This window comes from Trifolium pratense, linkage group LG2 (genome assembly GCF_020283565.1).
Source record: "Trifolium pratense cultivar HEN17-A07 linkage group LG2, ARS_RC_1.1, whole genome shotgun sequence".
Classification (NCBI taxonomy): Eukaryota; Viridiplantae; Streptophyta; class Magnoliopsida; order Fabales; family Fabaceae; genus Trifolium; species Trifolium pratense.
The window spans coordinates 52,801,786-52,812,786 of record NC_060060.1 but is presented as its reverse complement, the minus strand read 5'-3'; the positions used below and the strand labels follow the sequence as shown (position 1 = coordinate 52,812,786).

Below are 11,001 nucleotides of genomic sequence, written 5' to 3'. Positions count from 1 at the left end.
CCACCCAATTTATATCATTCAAAACAATATTAATGTATGCAAAGCATCTATTTTATCAAAAAGGGGTCAACCTACAACTATTTTTCTTTGAAATAGCAAAATTTATTAATGGGAGAATTGGGCACAAGTAAGATTACATAACATTCACCAATACATATACTTTAGGCCTCCAGATCAACCTAGATCTGTTACAGCAAGCTATTAGAAGAATACAACTAAACTGTCATGGTACAACACCAAATGCTAAAGTAAAAAGAGAGACTATACAAATAGGCAACCAGTGCATCAAATACTAGTGCAGACCGATGCAGCATAACGACATAATCATGCATAAAAAACATACTCTATCACCAGAGTTAAAAACACAACATAACAGAAGGCTATATAAATAGTATAATGCTATGGAAATATTAGCTTTCGACCCCCACACAACTAATCAGCTACATACATTATTACTCGAAGGCACTGGAAGCGGGGTGAGCTTCAGAATTATAAGTTTTAGTGCTTGTATACTGTAATCTATAAACTTTATCAATGTCAACTTAATATTAGTATATCATTTCACCTTTAAAATTGTTGTATTCATTCTATCTACAAGAGTTGTTCCCCAAAGAGTATAGTTATTCTTTTTAGTTTTATTTTTATATAGATTTATGCTCTTTTGGAATACTTAGTGTTAGTATAGTGATAGGTAGTGTCAGTATAAATGAGTATAATGACAGTTTTGTTAGCGGGGAAAGTTAGACTTAGTTGCGGTTAGGAGTGTACATGGACGGGTTGAGCTGGATCGATTTCAGCCAAATCTGCAACACAATTCAATCAAAAAAAGTGGAATGGGTTGGATGTGAAATCCGTATTTTTTTTGTTATACTAAAACCGACCCAACCTGGTGGTAAGCGGGTTGAGTTGGATCAAAGGGTCATTACATATAAATTTTAGAGGGAAGACTCATTTTGATCCTCACAAATTTTTTACCGACAATTTAGTCGTTAACAAAAATAAAATCCAAATTTTAGTCCCCAAATTGTTATAACAGAGGGACTAATTTGTCCCGAGTATAAAAATGTTAGCAATTAATTTGAGTTTTATTTTTATCAAGGACAGAATTATTCCGTCTAAATTTTATATAAATAATTCTCCAAATAATACGTAGTTATATGACAAGAAAATTTTAAAATTTTGACTGAATGTTACTATTTAAAATACTATCAAAATTAAAAAAATTAAAACATAATAGCAACATTCATTCACTTCCCCTGAAGCTATGTTCACGAACAATGGATTTTGACTGTTTGGTCTACCCTCTATGTCTTAAAGCCTACATATTTAACGGACATGGCAAATGTTTAACCATCCCTATTTCATAAACAGATCTATGAAAATCTTTATGAATTTGAGGCGGATTCTAGCGTGAATAGTCGACAAAAAATGAAGGATTTAAGGGAAATAATTAAGCCGGATAAACTTACCTCAGAGAACCTTCCGTTGTCTTCACTTTGCTTTGCTTCTCGATCGAGCCAAACCAGTTGTCTTCACATATGGTTGTTTTGTTCGTTTGATTTGCTACGATGAAAGTATGAATATTTTGTATAAATAAGTGTCCCAGATATGTTAGGTGAGAAAGTATTTTTTAATTATTATTATTATTATTATTATTATTATTATTATTATTATTATTATGTGTTTTAATGTCTAATAATAATTAAAATATTATATTCTCAATTAATAATTACTTAAAAAAAAAAAACAGGAGCAACCTGTAATACCCGGTAAAAATAACTCTTCACTAGTGGGAGACATGTTGCAGTGACCCACACTAGAATCCGCCTTCTTTCGGTGGGTTGAGTTGCAGGTATTGGGTCATCATATTTCTCTTTGTACTAAAAGCAGGTTAAATATGTGTTTTTTTTTTTTTTTTTAGAATTAAATAAATTTTTCATCTCAATAAGAAAAAGTTGTGTCACATTTTCGTCTCTAAAAAAAATTTGTGCACTCAACGAACCACCGTCTTAATATTGAGTTTATGGCAAATAACTAGGAAGCTAATTCCATTTCGGATTGTAGGATATAAAGTATGTGTTTGATTATGCGGTAAACAGAATTGATTTTGACAGAATTAAGTTTGATAGAATTGAGTTTGACAGAATATTTACGTTTGAATATATTCATACAAAAGTGAGTTGAACAAAGAATTTGAGTGTAAAAATCAATTATAGAATCAGAAGCTGCGATTTCTAACTTCAAGTAGAATCAATTCTGGAGGCAGAATTAATACTATTTTGAGAAACCAAACAAGACAGAATCAATTATACACGTCTAAAATCAATTCCGGCTGCTCCAAAATTGAAACCAAACATACACAAATTAAATTGGGATGAAATTTAGGGTATTTTCGGATTTTTGGAAGAAGCAACACGAGGGGCCTAAAAAGCAATTCTCTAAACATAGCGACCAATCCTGTCCAGCCCATCTCATCCCATCCGGCCCGGCCCAACTTCGTCGGGCTTGTAATTAAAAAATTTGAGAAAAAGGTGGGAACCATAAAGAAGAAGTTAGAAGCTATAGCAAATAGCAACTTCACTCTCAGTCTCTTTCTCTGTTTTTAGGGTTCTACACTTTTCTCATTTTCCCGATCCCATTTTCTGAGATTTTTCAATCGGAAACAACACCATAAGGTTTCCGATCTTGATCGTGTAACAACAATGGCGTTGGCTTTCGACGAGTTCGGAAGACCTTTCATAATTCTCAGAGAACAAGAAAACAAAAATAGGCTTCGTGGTCTCGATGCTCAGAAAGCTAATATCTCCGCCGGTAAAGCCGTCGCTCGTATTCTCCGAACATCTCTCGGTCCTAAAGGCATGGATAAAATGCTTCAAAGCCCCGACGGTGACGTCATCATCTGTATGTTTTTCCATTTTTCTCTTCATTTCATTTCACTCATTTCCACTCTATTAATTAATCGAAACCCTAAAATGAAACCCTAAAATTTGAATTTGTTACTTCAAATTATAGAGTAAGTTAGTAGTATGAGATGAGATGAGATTTGTTTTTGTTTTTTTTTTAATTGTTATTGGAAATGGAAATTTATAGTAGCGTTTTTGTGTTTGTGTGAAGCAAATGATGGAGCAACGATATTGGAACAGATGGATGTTGACAACCAGATTGCGAAGCTGATGGTGGAGTTGTCGAGGAGTCAGGACTATGAAATTGGTGATGGTACTACTGGAGTTGTTGTGTTGGCTGGATCTCTTCTTGAGCAAGCTGAGAGACTTTTGGAACGTGGAATTCATCCTATTAGGATTGCTGAAGGGTATGAAATGGCTTCGAGGATTGCTGTTGAAAATCTAGAACGGATTGCCAATAAGTTTGAATTTGGAGAGACTATTTTGGAGCCTTTGATTCAGACTTGTATGACTACTTTGTCATCGAAGATGTAAGTGTTGGATTAATGAGTTAATTAATCAATACATGATGATCTATTGTGTGTGTTGTACAATTTTATATTTATGTATCTTTTGTTTTAATGTTGCAGTGTGAATCGATGCAAGCGTAGCTTGGCTGAGATTGCTGTCAAAGCTGTTCTTGCTGTTGCTGATCTAGAGAGGAAAGATGTTAACCTGGATCTAATTAAAGTAGAAGGGAAAGTTGGTGGAAAGTTAGAAGATACTGAGTTGGTATATGGAATCATTGTTGACAAGGATATGAGCCATCCTCAAATGCCAAAGCAAATTGAAGATGCTAAAATTGCTATCCTAACTTGCCCATTTGAGCCCCCGAAGCCAAAAACCAAGCATAAGGTTGATATTGATACAGTGGAGAAGTTTCAGACATTGAGGAAACAAGAACAGAAATATTTTGATGACATGGTTCAACAATGCAAGGTTGGATTTCATTGAGAGTCTTGTAAATATTTATATTAATGATTTTTTACCCATCAATTTACCTTTTAGCTGGTGTATGACCTAATTGGGATTTATGTTCAGATTGATATGCATACTTACAAACTTACTTTTGGCCTTCTTAGAAAGCATTTGAACTTTATTGAGAAGAATTATTTATATTTTTTGCAGGATGTCGGTGCAACCCTTGTTATTTGTCAGTGGGGTTTTGATGACGAAGCAAACCATCTCTTGATGCACAGGAACTTACCTGCTGTTAGATGGGTTGGTGGTGTTGAGTTGGAATTGATTGCCATAGCAACAGGTATATGCTTCAAGTAGGGTTCTTTTGATTTGAAATTTTGAATATTATTTTGATTTTGATAACTTTGTATCTTACGGGTAATGAGTGTCGTCTATTCTAAGTAAGTTATTACTGATCTATGTCTATTAATTAACAAAGTGATTATCTATTTGTAAATGAAGGTGGAAGAATAGTACCTAGGTTCCAGGAGTTAACTGCAGAAAAGTTGGGAAAGGTACCGTCTCAATCTTGATTTCTTTTTTTTTTGGGTTACCACTTACCGAGACATTTCCAGTTTTTTGGTTTGTTTGTTTTTTGAATTCACATACAAATTGTGGGGAAATTAATTTTTAACATGTGCCAGTAGTGACATCCTTGCATCTGTTGCCTTGTCTGGGTGGCTGCTTTATGCAATGATTCTTATGCTGTTTGTTTTTACAATTTGACTATAAGTAACATTAATATTTGATCTATTCAAGGCTGGTATCGTTAGAGAAAAAGCATTTGGAACAACTAAAGACCGAATGCTGTACATTGAGCATTGTGCAAACTCAAGGGCTGTAACAATTTTCATTCGTGGAGGTGAGAAGTACTTTTAGACATTTTTGTTTTACTGTTTTGCACTAAAGTTTGTCTAATTGGTCATCTTTTAGGAGAGACATTGTTTTATAGTTGTATTATTGTTCAACATTGTATTTACCACTATACTATTATAGAGTGTGAAGTATTAACATCTTTTATGGAGCTTTTATGGAATATAACTTTGAAGACTGATGAATGTCTGAGCAATCTTGACAAATTTACTTAAGCCGTCTTGTTTGACACTTGTTAGGTAACAAAATGATCATTGAGGAGACAAAGCGCAGTATACACGATGCATTGTGTGTTGCCAGGAATCTTATTCGCAACAATTCAATCGTGTATGGTGGTGGTTCAGCTGAGATTGCGTGCTCTATTGCCGTGGAGGCTGCAGCTGATAAATACCCTGGAGTAGAACAGGTATGCATATTATTTACCCACAGTTTAATTTATTTGGGAGCTGTGCTTACCATCATTCTAAACTTCTGGTGTTGGAAAATAGGCATCTTTAGCATTCATTTTCATCCCAATTTGTTCTTTAACATACTATAGTGAACAGCAGAGCCTATCTTGGGGTTACTTATCTGGAAAACATATATACCTTGCATATTTTTATTAAATCTAAGTCAAAATATTTAAATTTAAAACATGAAATTAATCTGAGTATTTATTTCCAAATTGAAAAAAAAGAGAAACAAAATAGTGAACATGGAGGGGCAAAATGGACTGTTGTAGTTGTCTCAGTCTCAAATGCATCGATTGTGGACCATGATGGAGAGGCAAAAATCTGACATATGGCGCCCATTTCCTTCAAAACTGGCCGTATTGGTTTTCCAATAATCTGCCACTGATATCTGCCATGGCCAGGCTGATATTTGAAAACACTGCTCTGTTTCACTGAAAACTTTGTTCTTTATTATCACTGAGTATTAAGTTTATCAGTAGAATCCAAACTAAACAATAGAAGAAAAATCTATAAATAGGTTATACAATAACCCAGAAACTGCAACATATTAGACTGAAACCAAATTTTTACAAGACGTTACTCCGATAGCGAAATTTGCATCACATAGGTAAATTCAAATGCAACTGAAGTTCAGATTTTAAGAATCTGGTCTAATCAAAAGTTCATTTGAAGGGTATGAATATTTCGATACCGATGTTTATGAATATGCAATATCTGATAATCCAATCTCTCTCTCTCTCTCTCTCTCTCTCTCTCTCTCTCTCTCTCGCACTCTCGTATCCTAGTTATGTTTCTGAAATGAATTTTTATAGCCACATCAGTCACATGGATCTTAAATTCTAAGCATTTGGTATGCCAACACTAGCGTACCCAACATACAGATATTAATATTACATAATTAAATACATTTCACATTATATGAATGCCTGGATATGGGAATTTTCTTCTCCACAACTCATCTCAAATACACACACATAGAATTTGATTAGACATGTGGAGGAGTATCAGAATAACATAGTTTGAAAGTAGACATGTAAATAACAGAAGTGGAGTCTGCCTATCATTTAGAAACGTACAATCATGAAAAAAGTATAAGTTTTTGAAATAAAAGCCATTGACTTTGCTGTTTTTCTAATTACAGTACTAATTTACTGTCATTTGGTTGTTCTTTAATGCTTTGTTGATTGGTGATTTTTCTTTTCCCTGCAGTATGCCATTAGAGCATTTGGAGATGCTTTGGAGTCTATCCCCATGGCCCTTGCTGAAAATAGTGGTCTCCAACCAATTGAAACGTTATCTGCTGTGAAATCTCAACAAATAAAGGTAATAATTGAATATGATGATTGCTTTTAGCCTGGTTATCAATGCACATGCATTTAAGTGTTATGTATGTCTATAGTTGATTGATTTCTATATTTCTGTATATAATAAATGACACTTACTTTATCCTGTGTTCAGGATAATAATCCTCACTTTGGCATTGATTGCAATGATGTTGGCACCAATGACATGCGGGAGCAAAATGTCTTCGAAACTCTGATCGGAAAACAGCAACAGATCTTGCTGGCTACCCAAGTTGTCAAGATGATATTGAAAATTGATGATGTTATTTCCCCATCTGAGTACTGATATATCTATTTTTGAACTCATGTTGCATGTCAAGATGTAGAATTGCCGATGGTATTTTGTTCTGTTGGTATGATTTTAGGCATAGTTTGTATTTTAACTTGGAAGTATTTACATTAAGATTTTGGCACGACCTTTTTGTATTGGAGTTGAGTGACTGTTCCTTTTTTCTGACAAAGGGCGACTGCTCTTTTGATTGATGCTTTATTTTTTGTTTAATTTGAATATTATGAATTCCTTTTATCATGTCAATTTTGAGTTGTATTGCAGGATCATGTTTGTTCTGGATCTCACCACCTGGTGAGATCAGAGTGGTTCGTGAGGAAAACCATATAATTGCTTCATGGTTTGAGCTTGCAGATCTTAAGTTTGATATTTAAAGGATTTTTTTGTTTGTATGTAGTATTTTGATATTGCACGTCTAATTAAGTCTTCCAAATTACATGTATCAATGTATGTATTCTAGAAAACAGTACGGTAAGATACATAAATGGAGTGTAATAATTTAACTCATCAACAGAAGTTCATTATTAGTTAAAAAAAAGCTTCTATTTTTGTGACTGTTTATTAGTAATGTGAACACATTCTTCTATATGTATTTGTTACTTGGTATGTTTAATATCTATCCCCATTGGAGGTATTGGCGGGTACATATGCCAATAGAAGCCTCATGAATACAAATTAAGTGTATTTTTGCATGAAATAAATTGTCAAAAACTTCTAATAATAAAATTTCAAAAAACTGGTTCTAACGAAAAACTGGTTTGTAATTGAATTTAAACTGGATAGAAAATTAACCAGTTTGTATGTTAGTGGTTTTTAAGATTGAACCATATCATTAATGTGTCCAATCAGTTTAGTTAATTTATGCACCCTGAACTCTGTCCCACACTCCATTTCTTTGCATAATTTTGAATTTTGAACAAATTTGAAGATGTGTATAGTTTGAAGACCAAAGGTTTTCTAATAGTGCAGAGGCAAATTTTTCCATATTTAGATGAAACGGCAGTGGTCTTTTAAGCAACGCAAATATACGTATGGACTACATATTTTTGTCAACAGACAACAGCACAAACTTGCTCTCTAATATTTGTAACTACTACTACTTTACAACACACACTTCTATCCTACATTCACCTTCATGGGAATGGATGTCACTTGTCCTAATTGATATCGGTAATCCTCATTTTCTTGGCGCAGTGGATACTATTAGCAATCTAGTAGCATTGATAACCCTTTTTGCATCTAAGAACTCCAGCTCCTGCTGTCATTGAAGCCACAAGCATAGGTGGTCGTGCTGACATACTCGAGGCTTTGGCGTATCTCGAAGAAGTTGCTCCTGCTCCAGACGGCGTGAAGAATGCACCATTCAACATTAGATCTCCTTCAGACCTCCAATTCCAGTTCTGCCATTCACCCTTTGATGAGTCAAAGTGCTTTGTGATCTGAAAAATCACATTTTACCACATCAAATTGGCATAAAATCATTAACACATGGCATATTGGCATGTTAGAGTATCTTATACCTCTTTGTGGTCATCATCATCTGGAGCTAGAAATCTGTTGCCTTGACTGAAAATAGTTGGGGATGAACTTCCGCCTATTGCGTACTGTTGCCAATGTGTGTAATCGTTGTTCACCACATGAAAGTATCCGAACCTACATCTGCAAATTTTCGGTAGGAAAATATATTAACATTGGACGTGTGACTAATCTCTCGAGATTATGATGCAATAAAATTCTTTTAAGGGACTAGTGTGTTTTCTATGGATTTGAATTAACTGCAGGCTGCAGCAGCCATCAATCCACACAATTATGGACGTCGAAGATATTGATCTAGATCAGACGATTCATATTTCAATGCATATTTTGATTTTAGAAAAATCGAAATACCAAACAAAAATTCTAAATCATTCTATCTCAATCAACAACATCAACCTCTTTGACTGTGCGAATCCATAGATTGCTGAATGCAATAAATCCAAATCCATTTTTCCATACACACAATGAAAAAGATACTTAATATCAAAAGACAAGTAGGGTTTTAATTATCTTAATCAAAGAGAGCAATTAACTAATAACATACCTTGGCATTCTTCCCCCAAGCCCTTCTCCAAAATGGTTAAAAGCAATAGTAGCTTGCATAATTTTATCCTCATCAAATGAATCACTATGTCCCAAAAGCATAACTTTATTATGATGTGTCATATAATTATTAGAAATAGTAATAGCCGTTGATCCATGAACAACATCAATCAAACCATCAAAACAATTAGACAAAGAACAATGATCCACCCAAATATGCCTCCCACCAAAAATTGTAATCCCATCACCATCTGATCTTGTTTTCAACACACGATGATTAGGTGAATCACTCACATAGCCACTACCACCTCTTACACAATGATGAATATGTATACCATGAATTATAATATTATTCTTTTGTTGTATCCTAATACATGGTCCTTCAGCTATGTGTACATTTACTCCTCTACCATCAATTGTTTTGTAGGAATTCATTAGAAGATCCATTTTTAGATTAATCACCATGTCATGTTTGAAAATAATCCATAATGGCTCTTGTTGAATAACAGCATGTCTTAATGTACCTTGTTTTGGATTTATAGGGTCATCACTTGAGTCACTTACTATGTAATATTTACCATCTTTACCTCCAATTGCATGTCTTCCAAATCCAATAGCACATTCAGCTAGACGTTTGCGGTTATTTTCCCAATTTGGGTCACATCTCCAACAATCATCAATTGGGTTGTTTGTGCCACAAGAATAATAACCCAATTTTCTTCTGTTTTGATTCTCAATTATGCTCCTATAGAAACAAATAAATAATAAAATTAGTAACATATATGTTTCACCATGAAATGCATATAATAAATAAATACTTTAGCTAAAAAAATACTTTAGCTTAGTATTTTCTAGTGATGGCTTGTAGTCAAATTCTACCAATTAAACCAATTAAAATGCTAGATGTTTTTCTTCAAAAAAAAAAAAAAAAGAAAAGAAAAAGGAATGCTAGATGTTCATGTGAAAAAGAAAATAATAATTAAAAGAAAAACAGAATTCCAACATAACATTTTTGGCAGAATAATACAAATTTGGTCTGATATTAAAAAAGACATAGGGGAGGGGTGTCATTAACAAAGTACTGGATAACATACTTTTGCACTTCTTGGACCACTAATTCAGGATCTTCAACATGAGAGGAATAAATCAAAATTGGAGCAAGAAGCAAAAAATAGAACACTAGTGTGGTAGCAAATAATGCCATATTACTTAGAAAAGATTAGTATTAAGTAGGAAAATTAAATAGTTGTGACTTGTGTTATAAGAGTGATAGAAGCTTATATATAGATAACAAACCGTGGAGGAGGATACTAAATTCCTAATTAAACAAAGGTAAATTACACATTTTATTTGAATATGTATCAGCGTTGAGGTGAATAATTTTAATAAATTTATAAATAATATTTATTAATTTTTAGACTTATCAAAATTATCTACCTCAATAGTGTATCGAAACATATCCAAATAAAATGTGTACAAGAATGATCACCAACAAAAAAAAATTGCTTGTCAAATGTGATTTGATGATTTAAGGACCCCTACAATTGCATCCCTATATTATATATATGAGGCATCTTTCTTCCAAGGTCAACTCATACACGGTTAAGGAGCTCTATTGTTGTACTATACCGTTACTTAAATAAGTGATTAATTAGGAACAAAATTTCCATTTCAGGAGTTAGGAGGACATTATTAATTAGAAAATATAGTAATAAAGAAAAGAATTAGTAATAAAGAAAAGAATTACAACACACTGAAATTTGAGCTTTATATGAGTTTTCTGTCTTTATATAAGAAGTACCCTTGGAGATGATAGCATCAGAATCTCTCACTTTCTCTTTTTATGCTGTCTATTAAGAAATCTCCATCGGTGCGAAATTGTTTGAATATGTATTTATAAAGTAGACGGTCCTCACCTTACAAGTTGGTTTTGCTGGATTGAGTTAGGCCAAATAATCAATTTTAGATGGTATCAAAGTCTCTTCCACAATTCACTCAGATTGAATCATCCACCATTTATAAATATTACTACATGTTTATTTCTATAATTTTCTTGTGCATGT

The 11,001-nt window shown here is 33.4% G+C and overlaps 2 protein-coding genes across 2 annotated transcripts; one reads left to right on the top strand and one right to left on the bottom strand.

Annotated features, from left to right (window-relative positions):
* Positions 1-2,532: 2,532 nt before the first annotated feature.
* LOC123906410 (T-complex protein 1 subunit epsilon) lies at positions 2,533-7,105 on the top strand. The gene is made up of 9 exons (XM_045956310.1): positions 2,533-2,901; positions 3,115-3,433; positions 3,533-3,881; positions 4,071-4,203; positions 4,365-4,417; positions 4,662-4,764; positions 5,015-5,181; positions 6,437-6,550; positions 6,686-7,105. Exons 1-9 carry the CDS (start codon positions 2,703-2,705, stop codon positions 6,854-6,856), a joined length of 1,608 nt encoding a protein of 535 aa, XP_045812266.1. The 5' UTR covers positions 2,533-2,702; the 3' UTR covers positions 6,857-7,105.
* A 628-nt stretch (positions 7,106-7,733) lies between these two features.
* LOC123908829 (probable pectate lyase 5) lies at positions 7,734-10,175 on the bottom strand. The gene is made up of 4 exons (XM_045959555.1): positions 10,033-10,175; positions 8,940-9,683; positions 8,380-8,518; positions 7,734-8,298 (listed from the first exon to the last, which is right to left on the bottom strand). Exons 1-4 carry the CDS (start codon positions 10,140-10,142, stop codon positions 8,071-8,073), a joined length of 1,221 nt encoding a protein of 406 aa, XP_045815511.1. The 5' UTR covers positions 10,143-10,175; the 3' UTR covers positions 7,734-8,070.
* Positions 10,176-11,001: the final 826 nt, after the last annotated feature.

Bases quoted from the DNA above. Each gene is read 5' to 3' on its own strand.
- LOC123906410 (XM_045956310.1), top strand. From the start codon at position 2,703: ATGGCGTTGGCTTTCGACGAGTTCGGAAGACCTTTCATAATTCTCAGA. The intron at 3,434-3,532 runs GTAAGTGTTGGA...TTAATGTTGCAG, and splicing joins ACTACTTTGTCATCGAAGAT to TGTGAATCGATGCAAGCGTA. The intron at 5,182-6,436 runs GTATGCATATTA...TTTTCCCTGCAG, and splicing joins AATACCCTGGAGTAGAACAG to TATGCCATTAGAGCATTTGG.
- LOC123908829 (XM_045959555.1), bottom strand. From the start codon at position 10,142: ATGGCATTATTTGCTACCACACTAGTGTTCTATTTTTTGCTTCTTGCT. The intron at 9,684-10,032 runs GTATGTTATCCA...TTGTTTCTATAG, and splicing joins GTGGTCCAAGAAGTGCAAAA to GAGCATAATTGAGAATCAAA. The intron at 8,299-8,379 runs GTATAAGATACT...GTGATTTTTCAG, and splicing joins ATGATGATGACCACAAAGAG to ATCACAAAGCACTTTGACTC.